Source organism: Tamandua tetradactyla, chromosome 10, assembly GCF_023851605.1.
Source record: "Tamandua tetradactyla isolate mTamTet1 chromosome 10, mTamTet1.pri, whole genome shotgun sequence".
NCBI classification, from domain to species: Eukaryota; Metazoa; Chordata; class Mammalia; order Pilosa; family Myrmecophagidae; genus Tamandua; species Tamandua tetradactyla.
The window spans coordinates 17,242,206-17,266,942 of record NC_135336.1 but is presented as its reverse complement, the minus strand read 5'-3'; the positions used below and the strand labels follow the sequence as shown (position 1 = coordinate 17,266,942).

Sequence of the window (24,737 nt, the reverse complement as noted above, 5' to 3'; positions counted from 1 at the left end):
TTAGTTGTTCCAAATTCGGTGTCTCCTCTGACTTTTTAATTTGTTATTTTGACTGGGCCATGTCTTCCTGTTTCTTAGTAAGGCTTGTAATTTTTTGCTTATGTCTAGGCATCTCATTATAAAAAAAAAAAGAATAACCTCCAGGATAACCTCTCAACTCTGTTTGGAATCTCTCAGTCATTGAGACTTTGTCTCATTTCATTCTTCCCCCTTTTGGTCGAGAGGGTTTTCTCAATCTCTTGATGCTGAGTCTCAGCTCATTCTAGGATTTCTGTCCCATGTTGCCAGGAAGGTCCACACTCCTGGGAGTCATGTTTCACGTAGACGGGGAGGGTGGTGAGACTGCCTGTTGTGTTGGCTGGAGAGAGAGGCCATATCTGAGCAACAAAAGAGGCTCTCTTGGGGGTGACTCTTAGGCCTAAATTTTAAGGAGACTTGACCTATCCTTTGCAGGGTTCAGTTTCATATGAACGAAACCCAAGACTGGGGGCTCAGCCTATAGCTTTGGCTGTCCACACTGCTTGTGAGAATATTAAGAATTCAACTTGGGGTAGTTGAATTTCTCCCTGTTCTCACCATTCCCCGAAGGGGACTTTGCAAATACTTTTCCACTCACTGATCGAATCACTCTGGGATTCATCGGGCATCACTCTGGACAAACTAACAAAATCTCATGTCCTACCTGAGATTCCAAGTACTTATGGCATTCAATCAAACTATCTACATAAGTTATATTAGGAAATGCACTAGTCAAATACAAATTTTGTACCAAATAAACATTTTTTGTTTTAGTCTCATACATAAGGTGAGATTTTAAAATATTAATTACCATCTATTTTCAGCACCCTGCAGTAATGACATTCCTTTGTTCTTCCTCATGTAAAAACATTTTTAAAATTTGTATATTTAGTCACTATTATTATACACCCTAGGCATTCCTAGATTATACCATCTCAATCTTCAACATCTATCTTTCTTTCTGATTTCATTTATGCCCCAGCCCTCCTTCCTCTATCATTCTCACATGCAGCTTCATTCAATGTTTTAATACAATTGTATTACTGTTAGGTAGTATTGTGCTTCCATTTCTGAGTTTTTATATTCAGTCCTGGACAACTGATCTTTGATAAGGTAGTCAAGCTAACCCACCTGGGACAGAGCACCCTCTTCAATAAATGATGCTTGGATAACTGATATCCATATGCAAAAGAATGAAAGAGGATCCATATTTCACACCCTATACAAAAATTAACTCAAAATGGATCAAAGACTTAAACATTAGAGCTAAGGCCATAATACTTTTAGAAGAAAATGTAGGACAAATAAAACTTGTAATAGGAAGCAGTTTCCTAGACTCAAAGAATGAGCATTAAGAAAAGAAATATATATAAATGGGAATGCCTCAAAATTAAATACTCTTGTGCATCAAAGAGTAAAACTCTGTCAAGAAAGTAAAAAGGCAGTCTATGCAATGGGGGACAATATTTGGAAACCACATATCAGATAAGGGCTTACTATCCAGAATATAAAGAGATTCTTCAACTCAACAGAAAGACAAATAACTCAATTCGAAATGGGCAAAAGACATGAACAGACACTTCTCAAAAAAGGAAACACAAATGACTAAAAGGCACATAAAAAGATGCTCAACTTCACTGGCTATTAGGGAAATGCAAATGAAAACCACAATGAGCTATCACTTCATACCCACTAGAATGGCCGCTATCAAAAAAACAGAAAACGACAAATGCTGGCGAGGATGTGGAGAAAGAGGCACATTTATTCACTGTTGGTGGGAATGTAAAATGGTACAACCACTCTATGAAGGCAGTTCGTTGGTTCCTCAGGAAGTATAAAAGTGCCATATGATCCAGGAAGCCCATTACTAGGTATATATTCAGAGGACCTGAGGGCAAGAACACAAATGGGCATTTGCACACCAAAGTTTATAGGAGCATTATTTACAATATGCTAGAGTTGGAAACAACCCAAAATATCCATCAATGGATGAGAGGCTAAACAAGCTATGGTACAAACATTTGACGGAATATTATGCAGCTATAAGACATAATAAAGACATGAAGGATGCAACATGGATGAACCTTGAGGACATTATGCTGAGTGAAATAAGCCAAAAATAAAAGGACAAATACTGTATAGTCTCACTAATATGAACTAATATTAATGAGTGAACTTTGAGAACTGAAGTTAAGAACACAGGTTATCAGGAGATAGAAATAGGGTAGAGGTTGGGCAATTGGTGCTGAAGGAATACAGTTCGTGCAATAGGACTGACTATAAAACCTCAGAAATGGACAGCACAATACTACCTGATTGTAGCACAATAATATAAGTACACAATAATATAAGCTCAATGTATGACTGAGGGAGAAGGGCTGGGGCATATATGAAACCATAACGAAAGATAGAGGATAAAGACAGATATAATTTAGGAGTACCTAGAGTGAGAATGGTGGTGGTTAAATGTATAAATAAAAAACGTTTTTGCATGAAGGAGAACAAATGAATGTCAACATTACAGGGTTTTGAAAATAAAGGGTATATAAGAAAAAGGACAACCAATGCAAACTAGGGTCTATAGTTAAAGTAACACTGTAATGTGCTTCCACTGAATGTAACAAAGGCATTAGGCCAAAACTAAATGTCAATGGGGGTGGGGGGTGGGGATATAGATTCTTAATGGAAGAAAAGGAAATGTCTTCAGATAGATTATGGTGGCGAAGGGAAGTCTACACACTTAGGGTGATATGTGAATAAAACTCTAAAAACGATCAGAGGGAAATAAGTGCTAGAGAAAATGAGGAGAAACAGACATGCCTATTCACTGTCAGGAGAGAAACTGAGAGGCGCAGCCCCTTGGAGGGCAGTGTGGTGGTTTCACAGAGGGCTAGGGGGTAGGTTTGCCACATGATCCTGAAACCCCTTTGCTCAGTATAATACCTGGAGCAACTGAGTCTTGGGACAGGAATGGACGTTTGCACACTGGACAGGAATGGACATTTGCATACTGGTATTTATGGCGGCAGTGTTCTAATCCACAATGGATGGAGGTGGCTTAAGCGTAAAATGACTGAAGACTGGAAGGAGGAACTGTGGTATATACATACAGTGGGCAACTGAGCGGACGCAAGAAGGAATGAAGTCGTGAAGCATCAACTAGGTGTATGAACTTAAGAAGTGAATGTTGAATGAAATGTCAGGAACAATAAGACAGATATTACCATGCCTCAATCATAAGACTATAAAAACTCGGTTAACTGAAGTCAAGAACATGGGCTATCAGGCTGCACCTACTGTAAAGAGTCTTAGATTGTAAGCTCTTACAGCAGTCACATATATTCAGGAGTCATAACTGTTATTTCTAAATTCTGTGATACTGAGCTGTTTGTTTATAACCTGGTCATTTCTACAAACTTCAGGTATTTATGTCCCACCTGAGACAAAGAGTTAGAGCTCTGAAGCTATGAAAGTCAGCAGTACCCCATACAGGAACTGTTTAAAAACTTGAAAAGGGTTCTGACTTTGAGTAGAGATGCAAATGAAGCTGATCTAGACAGGATGAAGGTAAATCAGAATACAGGGTAAAGGATATCATCCATATTTTAAAATTTCAACTTCTGTGAGAGACCAAAGGGAGAGATGGTTATTTGGTGCAAAATTTATATTTTGGCATTAATAACTAAATTATTATTTAGTTATAACAATAAACTAGTTTAACTTGTATAGTCAGTTAAGGTGAACTGAACTGAGTACATGGAACCTTAAACAGGATGTGAGATTTTGTGGTTTATCCAGGTTAGCACGATGGCCTAATATATCCCAAATTAAAGAAAAACATTAATCTACATATTCAAGCTCACCTAACTTCAAGTAGGATAAATGCAGAGATCCACACCCAGACACATCATAGTCAGTCAGAAAGAGAACCTATGTAGCCAGAGACCTTTGGAGATGAAGAAGGAAATACGTCCCCAGGAGGAGCTCAATGAAACAAGGAGCCTGGAGGGAAAGCTAGCAGACATTGCCACGTTCATCAAATGCTTTCCCAGTTGAGAGCTGTTCTAGTCTGCTAGCTGCTGGAATGCAATATACCAGATACGGAATGGCTTTTAAAAGGGGGAATTTAATGAGTTGTTAGTTTACGTTCTAAGGTTGAGAAAATGTCCCAATAAAAACAAGTCTATAGAAATGTCCAATCTAAGGCAGCCATCCAGGGAAAGATACGTTGGTTCAAGAAGGCCGATGAAGTTCAGGGTTTCTCTCTCAAGTGAGAAGGCACATGGTGAATATGGCATCATCTGCTAGCTTTCTCTCCTGGCTTCTGGTATCATGAAGCTTCCCGGGAGGCTTTTCCTTCTTCATCTCCGAAAGTCGCTGGCTTGTGGGCTCTCATGACTATGTCATTCTTCTCTGGCTGTCTCTGAATCTCCCATTCTCCAAAACGTTTCCTCTTTTATAGGACTCCAGTAAACCAATCAAGACCCACCCAAGTGGGTGGAGACATGTCGCCACCTAATCCGCTTAGCAACCACTCTTGACTAAATCACATCATCCAGGGAGATGATCTGATTACCGTTTCAAACATACAGTATTGAATAGGGATTACTCTACCTTTATGAAAAAGGATTTTGATTAAAACATGGCTTTTCTAGGGGGTATACATCCTTTTAAACCAGCACAAGAGAGAATCCCTGAACGTCATCGGCCTTCTTGAACCAAGATGAATTTTTGAAGGCTATCAACTACCCTTTCTCCAGTGTCCCACCAAATTACACTTGATAAATACAGTTCTCATACTTCATCTGGATGGATGAGGCAATACATCTGAGCTAGAGAGCAGACTTATTTCTTATATGTGATACCATTCCAGCACTGGGCTCACGGAGGCTGAACATTTGCTCAGTAATCCATAGAGGCTACTGTCTTCTATTGAAGAAGATATCTAACAGTAAGTAATATTATTTGGGAGACTTCGAAAATAATAAAAGAATCAGAAAAAAAAAATGGTGGAAGAATCTGTAAACAAAAACAAGTATCTATCTAAGACTGCAAGTAAAGAAGAAATTGAGAAAGAGGCTGAAGATACCAGTTTGTGTCAGGAGACACAGAGATGGACATCCACCTATGGTCATGTCAGGAAATGATCCAAGTCTAATTCCAAGCTGAAACTGGTGCACAACCTGGCCCTATGTGAGCAGTCCTCTACCCCATATGCCGATGGGCCACTACAAACCTAGGCAATAATTCAGTTGCCCATCACTTGTCCTTCTGACAAGGAAGAGAAGTCCACAAAGGATGTCTCTGAAAAGGAAGACAAGGTAAAAACAAAGAAAAGGTCCCAAGAAAGATGTGTCCAGAGACTCCAGTCAAGAATATATGGACTCGATCATATGATAAGAATGTTTTTATTTAATGTTATGTATCATAAATAAAAAATAAATTAATTTAAAAAAAGAATATATGGACTCTACTGAAATAGATCTACATGAATTTTTTGTAAATACACTGAAAATGAATCCAAGGGACAGAATGATGTTGCTAAAATTAGAACTGGAATTTATTAATGACAACAATAACCAGTTCAAGAAGTTGTCACTGGATGGTATTACACTGGTAGATGACCTATTTGATCAGACTGGAAAAGTTGTCATCATCAACAAAACCAGTAACACAAGAATTCCTTGACACAGATTCTCAGAACACATAAAGGATAAGAAGAACACAGAATCTCAACAGAGAGTCATTCTTAAGAGAGATGATGCCAGTATGGATAGAGATGATAAACAGATCAGAGTTTCATTGCGGGATGGAAGGAGGAGCAAGCCAATAGAAGAGAGAGGAGAATTATCAAAGAGTGAAGAGAGAATATTTGCCCGACAGACTGGCCGGAACGGATATCTAAATGACATCAGGGGGAACAGCAAGGGGCTGAGCCGTACCTGAAGCAGCCAACAGAGCAGCACAGGTAGCAATTCAAATCCCTGGAGCAGCACTGATTCTGAAGGCTCAGTCAGGAGGATGCAGCCCCTTGACATCAAAACCAGAGCGTCAGCAGAATTTCTATCCGCACCTGGGGTGACAATACTGTAAGCAGTAAAGGTGGTAGTGCAGGAAGGACTTCTAGGCCAGGTATGGTCTCAACCAGTATGGATCAAGATGATAACCAGTCTGTCTGGGGCCTTCTCCCTTGTACTGCCCAGTAGTAGCAGCTTCTTGCTCTTCCACCCACACCTCAGCAACTGCTAACCTTGAATAATCACATTATCTCATAGGCAGGTGACCTCAGCAAACCTTTTTGACAAATGAGCTTTAGCTTCCAAGGATCTGTTGAAGCAGCTGACCCATCCTCAGCTCTGTTCCGGCCTCCACTTATTTCCTAATACCCTCAGCAGACTAGCTTCATCATGGCTTCTACATGGACAGCCCCTCCCCACCTCGTAACTATTCTGCCTCTAGCCATGCACCACCTACTCAGCAAGTCCTGCTGTTCTGGGGCTACATGCAACCCCCTCAACAGATTCAGTTTTCTTACTTTACTATCCCTCTGGACAGTATCTTCAACAGCAATATTGACCTGTCTCTCACCTGGGGGCCTACAACCCCTAGCGTGGTCAGTAGCTGCCTCAGCCATCCCAGCAGCCTGGTTTACAGCCCGCAATGCCTAATCAGCAGCAGGTGGCTTACCAAGGCATGACTAGGGTCCAGCAGCCATAGAACCAGGGCCTGCTCAGCAACCAGAGGAGCAGCATGGGGGACCAGATGCAAGGTCTGGTGGTTGAGTACACTCCTCTGCCTTCTTACCAAGTCCCAATGGATAATGACTGTCAAAATATGGTCAGACCACCCTTCCAGCAGCCCATGCTGGTCCCTGCAAGCCAGTGTGTATAAAGGGCCTTCCGGCAGGGGGTGTACCAGTGTACTACAGCATGACTCCATTGGCTCAGCAGAATGGCATGAGCCCTTCTGTGGTGTTTCTGCAACCTCCTGGCTCTGAGCAACACCAGATGGCTCAGTCTACCTCTCCCTGCAGTCCACTACACATGCCACAGCAGTACTCAGGAGTGTCACCTTCTGGACCAGGTATGGTGGTCATGCAGCTGAATGTCTCTAATGGACCCCAAGCCCCCCAGAACCCCTCCATGGTCCAGTGGAATCACTATAAATATTACAGTGTAGATCAATGGGGCCAGAAGCCTAGAAACCTATACAATCCTGATAGTGGCCCCCAGACCAATACACAGACAAGCAGTAGCTCCGTCACACCCCCTATCCGTTCCTAACACCCTCTCTGGTCATCAGCCTCAGGAACATCTGCATAGTACTCAGTCCTCTACCTGTTCTCACACAGTCCTCCCGGCTTGGAGGTCCAGCATAGGGTGACAGGCAGTATTTCTCTTAGGCCACATCTGCCCTCCCTTGTTTCACGGCCAGTCGACTTATACAGTGCACCAGAGTAGACTGAAGCATGGAAGCCAGGGCCAGACAAACACTCAAATCTGCCTCCACTGACCTGGGGGCAGCTGACACTGTCCTGTGGCGGGTGCTGGAAGTGACAGATCTCCCTGAGGGCATTACCCACACTGAGGCTGACAAACTCTTCACTCAGCTCACCCCGTTTGCAACACCAAGATCCAAGACTTATCTGGACCAGGTAAGTCCTAAAATGCAGAGGGGCTCAAGGACACTCAGGAGCTGCCTGGCTAGGGTGGAGAGGACAATGGCGGGATTGCTAAGAACAGCCGCCATGCGGACCTTGCTGCCTTGTAAACCATCACGGCTGTGTCCCCCAGACCACTTGGCTGCCCAAAATGCCTCCCTTCGCCTCAATAACTCTGTGAGTCACTCCAAACTTTGAGTGACCAAAAAGAACTATGACCTGAGGATCCTGGAGCAAGCCAGCTCCCAATTAGTGAAGGAGGGAAAAAGAATGGCACAGTAGCAGTGGGGACAAGGTAAAGGAGGGCCGAGAGATCCAGAGAGACCACTGACAGAGATAGAAATACGGAGGCAGACACTAAGCTGGAACATAAGACAGTAGAAAGGAAGATGGAAATAAAACACTCACTGGCACTGGACTCCTCACTCCCCTGCCATCATCCATTTTCTGTCACAGTCAGCTCCTCTCTGCTTCCCTTTCCTCCCCATCCTCTTCTATCATTTTTTATCTCTCCTCCCACCACGAAGTTAATTTCCTTCATATTCTTCGGTAAGGCAGAATTGGGAGGGTCCACACTCCCCTATTCTATTTCCTTGGTATCCTATGCTTCCTTTCACTTTTTGGCCTTTCATATATTCATATGTCCAGAATATGGACAGAATTAAGAAAAATGAATTTCCCCTTCCTCTCACTTTCCTCATCTTGCCTCCCCAAATGCCACAGAGTTAAAACTTGGGTCCACCTTCACCCCCAGAATACTTGTGTATTGTTTGATGTTTGTGCCACAGTAAAAGACACAGTATTTAATTGCACATACACATGTTTGCTGGGTATATTCATTATAAACTTTATTTAATCTGGTTTTTTGTTTGTTGGGGGGGTTACTTGGGGGAGGTTGGTTTTGTTTAAAAAAAAAAAAACTTCTGTCAAAAAAACAAACAAACAAACAAAAGACAAAGACAGATGAACTAGGGTAACTTTCCAGAAACCTACAACCTCCAGATGGGTCCCTGGGCCAGGTTAAGTCCTAAAATGCAGAGGGGCCAGTCTCTCCAGAACATCAACTAGTTAGATCCCCCTATCCCATATTACCAGCAGCCCCATTCAACATGACAAAGTTAGAATGGGCATAGCCCAAATAGCCCTATAGAGTGGAAGAAAAGATCAAAGGTGATGGTGGAGTATAGAGATAAGGCACGGTTTAACAAATGAGTACGATTGCTGAATCATTATATTGATATTTATTTTAGTCTCCAATACTTTAGAAAAGCTAAAAGTAAAAACCTAAAATTGTGGAATTGTAACCCATACCAAACTCTGAAATCTGTTCTACAACTAATTGTTGCAATGTGCCTTGAAATTTACTACTTTTTTGTATATATTTTATCACAAAAAAAAAAGAGGAAGAGTATAGCAGAGAAGATTAGATTTAACAAATGAGGATTACTGCTGAATCATTACATTGTTTTCTTTTGGTCTCCAGTGTCTGGGGGCAAGAAAAAATGAAAAATCATGGAACTGTAACCCATACCAAACTTCAAAATCTGTTCTGTAATTAGTTGTTAAAAAGTACTTGGATACTTATTGCTTTTGTATATGTATTCTACAAAAAAAAAAAAAAAAGTTAAAAAAACAGAAAATTCTGAAACTAGCAAGAGAGAAATGACTGAAGTATAAGGGAACATAGACATCATATAACAATATCATACTACATAAAATGAAACACTGCTTAAATAACAAAGACAGCTCAAATGCCCTATCATTTTTTTGTCCTGAAATGCATGTATTCCGGTTAAATTTGGATTTGGGATCTCCTGATCAAATTTCTTAGCAAAGGATGTCATGATTTAAGAGGAGCTAAAAGTAGTGTGGTTTCTCAACATCTTAATGATGATGTATTCCTAACTATAAGTTAAAGCACATTATCATTTTGCAAAATGAATTTTAAAAACTAGCTTCCATTTACAAGCCAACTTTTTTCTGAAATCTGGAAGTACCCTTGAATCAATTTTCTATCTTTAGCAACTGAATAGGGATGATTTAAGAATCTGGAAACTAACATTTTTCATATGAGTATCTCAAACTAGTTTTCCATATTGGAAATGACACTTTTTCTTCTAAACCAAGAAACAAACACAAATCTAAAAATCCAACTATAAAAATAGATAAATCAATAATGACTATTTCTTTTACAAAGTAATTTTCTATAGTTGTTTAAATACCAAGTTTTGTTAGTATTTTTACAAGTAATCTGAAATGCAAAAATACATTCATAATCTAAGAAGTCAAGTATACCAGCGCACAGGCAACACAGCAGCAGTAAACACTGCAGAGTTTAGTACCCTAATCAGAGGAAACCCATTGAAGGCAAATATTGTTTGGAGTATGCTGAATAGATTTTGAGTCCACACTTTTGAGGGCTTTGGGTAAAAATGCTGAACTACACAGGACTGGCTATTTTAGACTAGTTATATGACTAACAGAAGAGAATAAAGAATTAGATGAATAAAAGCACATAGGCAAGAAAGTTAGAAACAAATTTAAAGTAAAAAGAAAAAAAAAAGAAAGTAAAAAAATTAACACAGGAATCCAGCAGTTTCCTTACTCCTATTGCTGCTGTTGTACTGTGGTTTACCGCTCATCTATATACACTTTACGTAACATTTTATATGACTAAGGCTTTAAACAGGCAATTCTTGTGGGGCTTTTCTCATTTTTAGCACAACAAACATCAACTTAACACTCTAAATATGGGCAGCCTGGGCATTATAACAATGAACAAAACCTTGCTTTGACCTCAATCCACATTTTGTAGGCCATAAAAAAAAACCCAAAATTCCCGTAAACAATTTGGCCAAATACTAGTGGTTTGACTTTTTTTTTCATTGGAAGGTGGTGATTCTGTCTTTAAAGCAATTTTTTTTTAAACAAATAAACACGCTGGGTTTTACTCACCGATTTCCTCTGATTCTTGCCCCGACGCTCTAAGCTTGCATTCTTTTGGGTAATGTTTCTGAATTATCTTCCACAGTTCCGTATTGATCAGAGAATTTCTTCGGGTATGATACCGGGTCCACGAAGAGACTCGGCGGCGACAGAAGGGACAGCATAAATTTGCCTTCTCAACAGTCGATTGGAAGCATGGATTACAAAGCGTGTGGTTACAAGGGAGAGTTACAGGCTCGATTAAGATTTCCACACAGATTCGGCACTGGCATTCCGATAAGGAAGGGATGGGGTCTTTACGTACAGCCATTTTAATTTGCTAATGACGCCTATTCCACATCAACTACTGTAAGAAAAAGAATCTTATTTTCGGCCCAATTACAGGGTGTTAGTTGTGTTTAAATATTTTTCCCAGCAACAGATCAGAATTCACCGATTAAGAGCATCAAACACGTCTTGCAGCAAAAAGAAAAAAAGGTTCTCTGAGGGTCAGAAAAACAGTAATACTCTGGATGGCGGTGAAGGAGTCCATTTTTAAGGCAAACGTTGGGTCAGAAAAGAAATGAACGTTTCTGTGGGGAGGCCCTGGCTGTTCCGAGGCATTACTATGCCTGTGTGGCAGGATGGACCGTGGGCTCCGCTTTCCTGGCGCGGAGGGAAGTGTACGTCACATTTCCCCTTCACTCTTACCCGGTGAGGAGGCTCCCCTTAGCTGCGGCAGCCAACCTCCAAGCCGCCAACTTGCGAAGCCACCGAGCCACTGCTACGGGAAGAACGCTGCATTTGCTGAAACGCGGGGATCCGGGTGGACCACAACTTCCCGCCTTGCGGTCGTTGAGGGGGCAGCCTGCAAGCCCCCGGCGTTCCAACTTTCCGGGACCTCGCGCGGTTTGTGAGGACTTCGCGTCCCGCCCCTTCCGTCGGTTTTGCCAGTCAGTATGCCTATTCGTGGTGGCGGTGTCGCAGCGACCCAGCAATGGCTGATGACGTCAGAACTGCCCGCCAAAAGGGCGCCTCCCAACCAGAGAAAAAGAGCCAAAGAGCAGAGCCGCCTGACGCAACGCGGGGTGGGACTTCCGGGTCTCGCGCTAGGCGCCGGGGCGCTGAAGAGGACCCGCCCCTCACTCCCACCAACCTCGGGACTCCCCGGAGGCGTGTGGAAGCCTTCTTCGCTTTGGCTTGGGTGTGGCCCCAGATTCCCCTGCGTTGTTTGCTTCCACTGACAGCGTAAACCTAGGGATGTAGCAAGATTAGTAGTCTGTGGGCAGAAAGAAGGGAATGCCTCAAAACAAAACCCCAAACTACTTTTTTGTTTGTTTCTGTTAATTTATAACTAAGCCCCTTAGGTCGCTTTCCGAAAGTTCTCCGCAGAGCTTGTCCGACAAAGGTTATGGTCAGAAAATCTGCAAACCCACCACAATTTAACAGGCATTTATCCTTCCTTCTGTAGCCTGGGTTCTTCCTAAAGTCTGCGGTCCGGAGACGGATTCGCAATCGCTTCTCGGCCTTTTGGCTAAAATCAAGTTGCAGAATTAGGTTGTTGTGGATGCCCTTCCTTCTCTGGGCGTGAGAAACATACTGCAGGGCTGCCTCTGCCTTGGGGCTTGGGCACGTCATGTGCATCATTTATGATACACTGTTTTATTATTAAATTACAATCTATAACAGTCAAAACTATAAAAGAGGCTGACACGCTTCACATTTTATTACATTTTTTTTACATTTTAAATAAGTTTTTACACCTTGGCGTAAAGTTTTTTAACTGATTCTACAGAGTTGGGTTCAATGAAAAAAAGCAGATTTTGGCTAGGAAAATGATGAATAGTGTGATCTCTAATACTTAAGAACCAGGACTAAGGTTTTTTGGTTTTTTTTTTTTAAGGAACTGGTAAATAGGTGTGAAAGGATCACTTTGCATGAAAACAGTCTTTTGGGTTTGCTCCAGGGCATTAAGGTTGGGAGGGGAGTGATTTCCAGATTGAGCTAAAACGAGGAGGTGTAGGTCTTGGCTAGAGAGCTTTGGGAGCTTTTGTTTTGTCTTTATTTAATGTGAGTTCTGAAACTTTTGGCTGTTACCCAGTTTTCTATAGTGTCAATCCCTTTACCTAGTATCCCACCTCCTTAATATGGCTCCAGTCTGCCTTTCCAGCAGGATCTTCTATTATTTAAACGAATTTTGATTAAACTATAATCTGCTTAACTGTTACCTAAATCTTGTGCATCCTGAATGTGTTGCTTTGTGGCTTTGCACAAAATCCTACTTCAAGGATTATTTTAATGTATTTCTTCTAGAAAACATTTATCCAATAACACAGGCATACCCCATCTTCTAAACTCTCCAATGCATATATGGCCTAGTGATAGTGATTTTTATAGTCAGATTATTTGACTGTTGCATTTTTAATTTTCAGATGTTTAGCCTTATGTAATGAATATACATTTAATGTATTTCCTCAAAGCCAAGGAAATTGCATTTTGGACCCACAGTCACTTGCTCTGCCTTGGTCAATTCCAGTTTGTATTCCTGGAATACAAACTGTAACGTTGCACTGAGCAGTATAGGAGCTGGCTTTCCAATGGCTGCTGAGAGGACCTGCATAATGGGGTAACTCACTGTTGAGCAAAATTTGATTAATTGAAAACAGTAGTGTGAGCCAGGGAGCTAGATAAATTCCCTTTCCTTTTTCCTTCCAAGGTATGGTTTCTCCAAACTGTATCTGATGATGGAGAGGACTAAATGAATGTACCTGCAGAGCAGCCTTCTGTGCCTCTCATGGCTCATCTTGAAGGAGGGTCCAGAAAGATAGTACCTTACAATTACTTCTCATCCTTTCCTGTCTCACTTCCCTGTTACCTCATTCTGGCTGCCCAGAATTTGCACCTCCCAAATAAAGCATTGGTACTTAATCCTTTCCTTGAGGACAGAGTCCACATTATTAAATGGTTCTATTATTTACAGCACCTATTGCATTTTATATAGGTGCATTTATAAAATTGCATTATTATAAATAAATGGTCAATGTGTGAGTTTCCTTTCCAGTATAAATGACTGTGGTACTGAATTAGAGAGAAAATGTACATCAACATATAATTTATAGCGTTTCATGATTGTTCTAGTTTACTAGCTGATGGAATACGACATACCAGAAACAGAATGGCTTTTAAAAACAGGAGTTTAATAAATTGCTAGTTTACAGTTTTAAGGCTGAGAAAATGCCCATAGAAGTCTATAGAAATGTCCAATCAAAGGCATCCAGGGAAAGATACCTTGGTTCAAGAATGCCAAGGAAGTTCAGGGTTTCTCTCTCAAGTGGAAGGGCACATGGTGAACACAGCATCATCTGCTAGCTTCCTGTTTCTTGAAGCTCCTGGGGAGGCATTTTCCTTCTTCATGTCCAAAGGTTGCTGGCTGGTAGACTCTGCTTCTTGTGGCTATGTCATTCTTCTCTTCTCTCTCTGAATCGCTGTCATTCTCCAAAATGTTTTCTCTTTTATAGGACTTCAGAAACTGATCAAGACCACCCAAATGGGTGGAGACATGTCATCACCTAATCCAGCTTAACAACCACTCTTGATTAAATCACATTTCCAGGGAGATGCTCTGATTACAGTTTCAAACATGCAGTATTGAATAGGGATTATTCTACCTTTATGAAATGGAATTTTGATTAAAACATGGCTTTTCTAGGGGACATACATCCTTTCAAACCAGCACAATGATATATATGTTAGGTGATTCTTACAGTTTGTTTTCTAATAGGTAATACATTCATGTGGCTCAAAATTCAAAATGTACAAATAGATTAACAGTCAAAAAGATTTCCTCTAAGTATTCCTCCCCAGTAAACCAATCCTACCACTTTCTTATGATCTCACCAGAATAAATTATTTCTGGATATGTGTGTGTGTGTGTGTGTGTATGAATACATATATATATATGTATTCATACACACACATATGCCCTTTTTTCCCAATTAACAGTATTTTTTTGGAAATAATATTTTTAAAGCAACAATAGATCTTAGTTATAACTCCATATCATAATATGAAGAGCTTCACTCTTTTATGTGGCTACACAGAAAAAATCCATTGTATCAATTTTTACTTCCTTTAGCATTCCCTTCACTTTTGTTATAAAAATAGGCCTATAATGAATAAATGTGTATATACATACACATTTTCTCCCATTTGCAAGATAAATTACTAGGAGTATAATCACTGAGTCATAGGGCAACTGGTTAGTTTTAGACTGATGGTATTAACTCTTTCAAGGATGACTTTTGCCCTTCTGAGGTCCTGACTGCTTTCCCCTTTTCAATTACTTGAACAGCTCTCAGCAAACCATCCTGCAGAGCCTGGTTCTTTACCATATTAGTGATCATGACAGTGAAATCCCTGATGTACATCTGCCTCACTTTAGCAGGATAGTGTTCTGCCTTGTTACCATGTGCAATAAAGAAAGTACGAAGTACTATGACATCTCCTTCTTCCAACCCAAACTCCTCCAGGACAGATTCCCACACAACTCTAATGCGCATGTTCTTGACTTTTCGCCTAAGAACAGAGGCTAAGGTGGGAAGACCTCTCGCCAGGTCTGGCAACTTCTCAAGCACATGCGTGTGCAAGCAGATGAGTACTTCAATGACATAGCTGTATAAAATATTCCGTTCCATTGATGTGAACCTATAAAAAATGTGAAGAGCTCCTTTAGCAGTAGACTCAATGTAACAAAAACAAAATGATTAACAATAAAAAACATTAAATAAAATAAAATGAATTCAATTAGGTTAGCTCAAAGTACAAATCCTTTAGGAGAACCAGCTTCTGTGTTATAGAAAATAGTTACTGCACTAAACTGGGAAGCTTAGCTGTCTGCCCTCCTGTACTATAAGTTTGTCAATGGCAGGGGATATATATTATCCATCTCTGTGTTAGTAAGACTAGCAAGCAAGAGGTTCTGTGATGCGATGAGTATCACAGTGCCTGGCATTTAAACAAGTACTCAGATTAATCTTTTTTAAATGAATGAACCTAAGAAGATGTAATTTTTTCAGACTCCATTGTTGGAACCATATTGGGAAATCAGTTCTGGAATGCCCTCTGGAAACTCACAAAGTCACAGAATTCCACTGATTTCTCCTTGGATACTCACTTAAGTGCTAGAACTGCTGTCCATAGCTCATCTTGGGCTGCCTGGCTTGCCAGGGTCTTACTGTGATGTTCAAATTTCTGTGTCAGATTATCCTTGGTGAAATCCAGTTCTTTGAACTGTGCTTCTAAAGCTTGGAGTTTGTGATCTATTCTATGGGATAAAAAAAATCAAGGGTTAATTTAGCTCACAGGACAAAACTAAGGTTTTGAATTAAAATAAGGCTTTAGACATTGATGGCAACAACTATTAAATATGGATAGCTATTTAAATTTAAAATTATGGACAGATGTTCCTATTTGTCATTCCCTTTAGCCACCATTCTAGTGTAGCAGGCAGGCCTTTCCGTCTTTCTGGTTTAGCTGTGCTCTCTGAAAAATCCCCAAACCCCCTCTCCTTGCAGGCAAGCGAGATGAGGCACATTTCCTGGTATAGAAACCGCCCCCCCCAGCCTTCAGAAACTGGTAAAGATGCACATAGGCAAAAGAAGACATTCCTGGGGTGGGGGCCCCTCAATGGTTAAAGCTCTGGGCCATTCTCAACTTAAATCAGCCAATTGTTTACCTTGTCTTTAACATATTGTACAGTCTATAAAAGCTAAGGTTGCCTTTTGTTCGGGGCTCAGACTTTTGAGGTGACTCAGCTGGGCCCTCGTGCACACAAGCTAATAAAACCTGCTTCCTGAAACTACGGATCCTTAGTCTCAGCCTGTTCTAACTCCGCGGAACGTTCCTGGAGGCCTGCAGCCTCGTTCCTGGTTTTCGCGCTACATTTCTGGGGGCTCGTCCGGGATATGAGGCAGGTGTACTGTCATCTCCCTCGCCCGTGGCGGTGGCGGCACCTTGACTTGAGACCCGATGGAATCCAGTGCCAGCAGCGGGGCATTTCCCCGTCTCTCAGATTCCTGAACTCCCTGGATGGGGCGCCTGTCACCGCCAGAGCGGCAATGGATCCGGGACAGTTTCTGGAACCAGGTTTCTGGGAGCACCGCCCGTCTGTCTGGTAAGCACTCAAGTGTGTCAGGTTATCAGCCCACTCATAGAAGGCCAGGGGCCTGAGTGGAAGGGGGGCCTGATCAACCCCCAAGACTCTCCAAGTACTGGTCTCCATCTGGAGGACCAAGGGAAACAGAAGTCTTCAGGTTCGGTTCTGGAAAGGGTGGTGCAGGGGGGGAGTGTTGGAACGTGTGTGTGTGTGTGTGTGTGTGTGTGTGTGGAATTGTGTGAATGAAAGGAAGTCCTAGGCTGCACACCAGGCCATGAGTGAGTCCGGATTCTGCAAGTTTGTGGCAACCCTGTTATGGCTCAGGGTGAGCAACCCTGAAAGGAGGTGGGGGGGCTGGCTGGGGGGTTAGATTTCCAGTGTCCCCATGGGGGAGCAGCCAGACTGAAGGAAGTAACAGTTTATTCAAAACCCTTTGCTGTTTGTCTGCAAGCCCTCCCACTGATCATTGGTGCCGCAGATGTGAGAGGTGAAGTCAGTAAGACACAGTTGAAATGCATGATTTCTAATTTAAAAAAAAGGCTTTCACTAATGACGGGGAATCAAGCTGACCCCTGACTGACTTAGGAAACTGTATGAATTAAAGTGGACCACTTTTAGGAAGAATAAAAAGAAGACATTTTCTTATATTACAGCTTATCATTACTCTGTCTTATAAAATAAATCTTACACATTTCAGAGTAAAAGGAAAACATCTATGTAAGGGTTTTAAAATTGATTTCATGAAAAAAATCTGTTCTGTACAATTACTGTTGCCATTATGTAACCTTGGTAAAACAAACAAAACAGTTCGAATGTGCACTCTAGGTGGGAGGACTGGCTATCCTCTCAGAAGGAGGTGTACTTTAATAAAAATATCTAGGTCCCAGGAAGCTCCTCTTGGTCCCTAGCCAGTTCCCAGAGGACCAAACTGGGCCTAGTCAAACAAGCTAATTAGAATTTGGCCACTACTCTGTGAAGTTATCATAAAAAGAGTAAAGAAGAAAAAAGTCTTATGAGAAAGGGACAGTACCTCATCAAAATCTTGTGCTTTGCTATGTATCTTAACTAAGGAAACTATGAATGCTCTCCCCAAAATTGCTATGGATTTTTACTGAAAGTTATAATGCTGCTTCTGAAATTCTCCAGTACTTCTCTTCATGCGGTAATGCCATCTTACCTGGTGATGTAACTATGCTCTATTTTTGAAGACTTTCAGTTACTATCTTTTAATTATTTTCTTTACTTACTTTCCTGACAAAATCTATTTTTATGAAGCTGAAGTCAGTGTTGTCCCCGAATCCGAACCTATAAATTAAATGGCCCCAAATATCACGTTGTCTTTTATGCACAAAATTGGCACTGGGAGCAGGATTTACATTTCAGCATGGCTTCATAGTAATAGAGATCAATGAGACAAGCTTTAAAAATTTATGCAGAAACTGTGGAATATGTTCTTCTAAATATTGTAATGCTTTATTAGGACCATACTTGATAAATTGAAAGTTGCTGTTTTCTTGTCTTTTTGTATGCAGAATTGTTTTAAATTTAAATATTTTGTCTCCCTGGGTTATACTTTCTGGTGCTTTAAAACATTTGGGAATTTTTACATCAGTAGACCCTCTTCAAAGTTTACTTAAAGTGAATTAACACTAAGCCATGGGCTTTTAACATAGATTAGGAAATAATGTCATTTTTTTAGGAAAAAATATCCTCTAAGCGCAAAATAAAAAAAAAAAAAAAAAAAAGAAATCCCAGGATGGGATAATTTACCTTACTCCTCACTTGCAGAGGAATGAGCAAAATGCACAGAACCCTGTAAAAATTAGGAAAATAAAATAAAACAGGAAAAGCCTATGAAAAGGAATTGGTAGAATTACAGGAAAAACTGTAAATACTGCAGGATCAAAATTTTGTTTTTGAAAAAAAAATTGTTTTAATTATTAATCAATAGCTGAGAGGGCCACAGTCCATATAGCCCAATATAAATGTAAGAAAGATAAGGTAAAATTAACAAAGGAAAAGTACATATGGTATTAGCCACTGCCACTGTGATTAGAACCCTGATAAGTAGGATGTTAATGTATAGAATAAAGCAGATAATAGAAATATTTTTAAATAAAAAAAAGTTTGTCAGGAAAAATATATATATATTAATTATCTGGATGGTCAAAATTGCTGATGCAGGGGCTGAAGGAGTGGTGTTGAACTATGCAGATTGTATGAAATTTATAAAAATTGGCACCAACCCCATCATATAAACTGCTTTTTAAAAGTTTAATTGGCAAACTGGAAAAAGTTCTATCTTTCTGGCATTGGTTGCACAAAGGTGTAATAAGCAATGCCCTGCTGACACTGTGGCTACAAAACAATCAACTTTGGTATACTTCATAAAATGGCAAAGCTGGGAAACATGGGAGACTGGAATACAGGGAAAAGAAAAGCCAAAATGAACAAACAACAAAAATTTTTATATGTTGGAATTTTGGTTGTGCATTAACTGGAGTGTTTTGGGTATTGAACATTATTCTAACAAATTTAATTTTCATAATAACTGTGTATAATGAAATGTTTGCTTGAAGTGGTGACTTAAGTTTGAAGGATATAAAGGATTTTTTTTTTTTGCTGAGAGGAAAACAGTAGTTTTGTCCTAACATGAAATAATTGCCGTTGCAAAATGAAAAATGTGGGACAATGCCTGAATGAATATAATAAGTTATCAAAGGTTTGTAGAGGGGAAATTATGGTCAAAGTTAAGAAAAGTTTTAAATGAAACTAAAAGGAGAGGTATTAAAAACGGTATCCAAACTCTTTAGCATCTACCCTCCCTTACCTGAGGTCAGACCAGGAAACATGGGATGGGTAAAAAGCTGAAGAGGAAAAAAAAAAATTAAAAAAAAAAAGGCTCCCTCCAGTCTTAATAGAAAGGTCCTTACCATGTTGTTTTAATAATTCCAACAGCTGTCAAAGCCGTGAGGAGCATCCTACAAATTCACCACTCTCAGGTCAAAAGGGCCACTGCAGACCACCCCTGGGAGTGCACCCCTGATCCTGAACACCTGAGATGCACCGTCCTCTGGGAGCCACTGTGCCCTTCTCCATCGCAGCTGAGATGAGCTGACCAGCCCACAACTGAGGCCAGAGTTACTGTCATTGCCTTGCTCTAGCTCACTGGAAGCAGCTAGTCAATGCACGGCCAAAGCCTGAGGAGACCTCCAAGCCCTGCCTCAGTCACCCCGGAAGCTGACTGATCTACACAGGGCCAAAAATTAGTAAATCAACACACAGACACCCCAGCCTGCTGGGTCTGTGGACTAACTGTCTTTTCTTGTTCTTTGCATTTGTCTTTCGTTTAGCAGTTTCAGCCCTCCTGGAAATAGGTCTCCTGAAGTTCTTCCTGAAAACCTACTTTACTCTAATTTGATGGAATCCCTCTTACCTGGGTAACTTCCCCCTTCCTAGCTGCTGCTCAGTGTGTGTGTCTACACTAATATTATAAAAAGGTTTTTTTGGGTAAAAAGTAAGTCACTGTTTATAAGAGTTAAGAGCTTGATGTTGAACCCCAAGCTTGCAGACACAAGTCTGTGAGGAAATGCAGACTTGGGATTTCAGGATCTGGAACTACAATAGAAGCTGAGATATGCAGATAAAGCACAATGAGGTGTGGAAGAGACTTGCTTAAGGGAAATTAACATCCTAGCCTTAGAAATATTTACCTCCCAGAACTTGTTTTTGCATTGTATAGCTTTTGCATGCAAACAACCTTTATCATCTTTCTTGTTAGTAAATAATTTTGTACTTGGCTAAAAATATGCACCAGTATACTATAATCCCACCTCACCAGGTTCAATAATGCTGTTTTCATTACTCTAGGATGGCAAAACTGAGAGGGCCTCCTGGGAGCTGGTGCTAACTTTATCTCTTGCCCAAAAGTTATGAGCTAAGCCTTCACTGAAGAAAAAGAAAAAACACGGGCTCCCAAAAGCATGTAACTAAAGCTAATGGCCCATGAGCAGGTAAAAACCCCAAAGCAGGTACGGCGCATAGAGGCCAGGGGGCATAGGCTGTCAAAGAAACAGATCGGACCCTCTCAGGGGTTGTTACTGCTCCCTCACTTGCACACCTCATACCACCTTGCTTGGCCTCAAAAGATGGCTGGTTAGCCAAAGACGGGTAAGATTCCTCAGGGGAGGAACAACCTAAGACAGGCACAGTCCAAAAGGGGCCATCAGGAGAAAACTTGAGGCCAACAGAGGGAGAACACAGACCTTTACCCCCTCAACTTCACCGGGGCCTAAACCCTGCATGGCTACATTGTTTCCCATGCCCAGCTCAGATCAGAACATACCAACACCTGCAGCAAATAAATAAAAATGAAATATAAGTGATGCTATAACCCCTCCCTAAAAGTTGGAGTAAGCATCAAAGGGGGGAAATGTAGCAGGCAGGCCTTTCTGTCTTTCTGGTTTAGCTGTGCTCTCTGAAAAATCCCCAAACCCCCTCTCCTTGCAGGCAAGCGAGATAAGGCACATTTCCTGGTATAGAAACCCCCTCCCCCAGCCTTCAGGAACTGGTGAAGATGCACATAGGCAAAAGAAGACATTCCTGGGGTGGGGTCCCCTCAATGGTTCAGCTCTGGGCCATTCTCAACTTAAATCAGCCAATTGTTTACCTTGTCTTTAACATATTGTACAGTCTATAAAAGCTAAGGTTGCCTTTTGTTCGGGGCTCAGACTTTTGAGGTGACTCAGCTGGGCCCTCGTGCACACAAGCTAATAAAACCTGCTTCCCGAAACTACGGATCCTTAGTCTCAGCCTGTTCTAACTTCGCAGAACGTTCCTGGAGGCCTGTGGCCTCGTTCCTGGTTTTCGCGCTACACTAGTACCTGCATTTCTTTTGTTGCTTAACTTTTTTAATTGTCTAATTTCTTGAATTGTCTGCCATCTTTTGTCTTTGTATTATACTTTACACTTTAAAAGGTATTTTATACAAACATTACTTTATTTGATTTTCACCACAACTGTGAGAAATAAAGCAGTCTTTTTTTTTTTAACCATTTTTACAGATAAGGAAATTGAAATTCAAAGATTGAGACCTAGCATTTAGATAGATGATGCTAAGAAAGGGGTTTGAATAAGGTGGCTTTTCTCAAAAAGATCTGACTGTCTAAATCTTACCTTTCCTTCAAGGATCAGTTCAAATTCTACCTCATCCTTGAGTTTCCTAGCCACTCCACCTGAAGATCTCCTTGCCCTCCTACCTCTCTCTGATTTAACTCCCTCTACCACCTATCACTCCCCACATCCTGCTTTATTTTAAGACTTAACTTTTCATGAACTAAATTGTAAGCTTTTGAGAGAAGAGGATCAGAGATTATTTCTCAAACATCTTTATGCCTGTCCCCCAACACATAGACATACTTTACAGAGAAGTAATAAAATGCTTCTCATATAATTGACAGCTGTGACGTGAATGCAATGCTGAGCTTCCTAGCCCAACATGGGAATTTGAGTTGCCATGAACAGACCTGATCATCAGAGGGTGCAATAGTACCAGAATTATGAATGAGCCACAAAAGAACTGGGGCATCACAACTCACTTGCCTGAAACGGCCCACACTGTCTTTCATGAAGGAAGGTATGCACACAAATACAGGCCAATTCCCTGACCTTCTTTGTCCCCAGTGACCTGAATGCCTTGGTTGTTGCTCAGGGTTCTGTCCTTGACCATCTTCTCTTCTCAGTTCTCACTTTCAACCAAGGTTACATCAACTTCAGTTACTACCTCTCTTCTGAGTTCTAAGACCTGCATTTTCAACTTTCTTGCACATCTCCACTTGGATGGATATGTCAAACTCAAGTGTCCTAAGCTTAATCTACTATCCTCCCTACCGTAAGAAATTGGCTTTGACTCCTATGGTGGAATGTTCTCATGGTTTTGAGTTCTATTTACACAGAGATAGGCTTAATATGAAATGTGTTTACAGGTATATAAATCTGCATGACCTAATATGCAGCCATCTCTGTCTCCGACACAAAACCATGTCATCTGGCATATTGTTTATATTAACTTTTAGACATTTAAGCATATTGTAGTAGGTTGAATTATGCATTCCAGAAAAAAACAAAAGCATGTTCTTAATCTTAATACACTCCTGTGGGTGTGAACCCATCCTAAGCAGGACTTTTGAAGATGTTATTTTTAGCTAAGGTGTGGCCCAACGGAATTTGAACTAGAGGCTTTATGAAGAGAAAGCAGCAGAAGCTGGAAGTCAAGGGAACCAAGAAGAGAAAGGGGAAGCCATTACAATGTAATGAAAAGCCCAGGACCCAAGGATCATGGGCGTCCAGCCTCAGAACACCACAGTCTTCAGGGAGAAAGCATTGCTGAAGCTTCAATTTTTACTTCTCCTAGCCTCAAAACTGTAAACCAATATTCTATTGTTTAAGCCAACCCATTATATGGTATTTTAGCAGCTGGGAAACTAAGACAAGTATATTGCTCATAGGTCATCTCTAGCTTGACCTTTAGCAATGACCTCTAACATGTCAATCAGTATACAAATTCACATTTGCATCAATTCTTTGGAATCCTCTCACCAACGGGCAATCTCAGGCCATTAAATACATCCTAAACAACGTACCTGCAAATCTTAATCCAGCCTGTTTTCTTCCCTAGCTCAATTAATGACATCACAATCTATCCAATTGCTTGAACTAGAAATCTCAGAACAATTCTCACCTTCGTATGGCTCTTCTTCCCCTTGAATGTCTTTCTAATCCATCCCACCTGTCCATCCCCATTGAATAAATTCCTCATCATCTTTTACCTAGACCCAGGATTACAGTATCCTAACTGGACCCCTACCTTCAGTCTCTGCCACCCTAAATCCTGTTCTAAAACACAAATCTGATCATGTTAACTCCACTGCTCATACATCTTTTATGCTGCCCCTGACTTGCCTGGTTGTCTCTTCAAAGCCAACTTCAGTCTCTTCAGAAAGAATCACAAAGCCCTTTATCTTTGCTCCCATCTTCTGCCAATTCTCTCAAATATGCTACTCACCAATCACATGAGAAATCTAGCCACTGACTGAATACAGTGTGGGATTTCAAAGCTCTATGGCTGATATGTACTGTTTCCTTACACTAGAATTCCTTACCATATTTTTCTTTCCCATAAACTCCAATTCACTCTTTTGGGGAAGCGTCAAAGGAAAATTATTTGAACCTCCCTTCATGTTTTCATTGCCGTTTAAGTACACCACCGTTACATGGCCAACAGCATTAAATTGTAATTATTTTCTAATACTCCTGTCATCCCTACAGGCTGTGAGCCCCTTCAGGGCAGAAATACATTTTACTTAACTTTGTATTCCTCGCATTTAGCACATGCATAGTAGGTATTCAGTAAATTGAATGGAATTAGCTCCTTGGAATAGATTTTTCTTTATTTGAAATTTACAAATTTTTGAACCTAGAAGATCTTAACCACTTCAACAGAAATAAAAATCTAATTAGCATATCTGTAGTTCTTTGCCTATTTTTATTCATCATTTTTCTTTTACTCATCTTCCCAGAAAAGCAGACCCATGCTTGCTCCCTCCCTACAGCCTTTAGCAACCTTTTCATTGCCTCCTTCAAGGATATCAGAGTTGTGGTCTCATTATTCATCTTCTTAAGGCAAAACAAAACAAAAACACAGTTGAGGCTTGAATTCAGGGTTTTCTACTGCCTTCCACTCAGCAACAGGCAGCAACAGCATGAGCATAGGATCTAAATTCTGCCTAAAAGATCACTCAGTACAAGACGCTTTTAATAGCCTGTAAATCCAAATATAGTTTCAAGGAACTGCCCATGTGAACACAGGTGTCCTGGAACGCACCATAATATTTGCCTTTGAAAACTGAGCCATAGTACATCAACATAACACAACAATCATGTGTAATTGTGGCTCTGTGTATATTTTGGTAAATGCATACA

General features: G+C 40.8%; 2 protein-coding genes and 1 pseudogene across 3 annotated transcripts in view; 1 reads left to right on the top strand and 2 right to left on the bottom strand.

Moving 5' to 3' along the window:
* RNF168 (ring finger protein 168) overlaps positions 1–11,624 on the bottom strand; it is a 52,726-nt gene extending 41,102 nt beyond the window's left edge. The window contains exon 1 of the mRNA XM_077117986.1: positions 10,634–11,624. Coding sequence (XP_076974101.1) covers positions 10,634–10,934 — 301 coding nt within the window. The 5' untranslated portion in view covers positions 10,935–11,624. The remainder of the gene's footprint in view (positions 1–10,633) is intronic.
* On the top strand, positions 5,482–19,959 carry LOC143648259 (R3H domain-containing protein 2 pseudogene; annotated as a pseudogene). The gene is made up of 2 exons (XR_013158474.1): positions 5,482–7,101; positions 19,716–19,959. The product of XR_013158474.1 is annotated as a R3H domain-containing protein 2 pseudogene (transcript).
* Positions 13,787–24,522, bottom strand: SMCO1 (single-pass membrane protein with coiled-coil domains 1). Its single transcript, XM_077117987.1, has 3 exons — positions 24,379–24,522; positions 15,777–15,926; positions 13,787–15,307 (listed from the first exon to the last, which is right to left on the bottom strand). Exons 1-3 carry the CDS (start codon positions 24,426–24,428, stop codon positions 14,869–14,871), a joined length of 639 nt encoding a protein of 212 aa, XP_076974102.1. The 5' UTR covers positions 24,429–24,522; the 3' UTR covers positions 13,787–14,868.
* Positions 24,523–24,737: the final 215 nt, after the last annotated feature.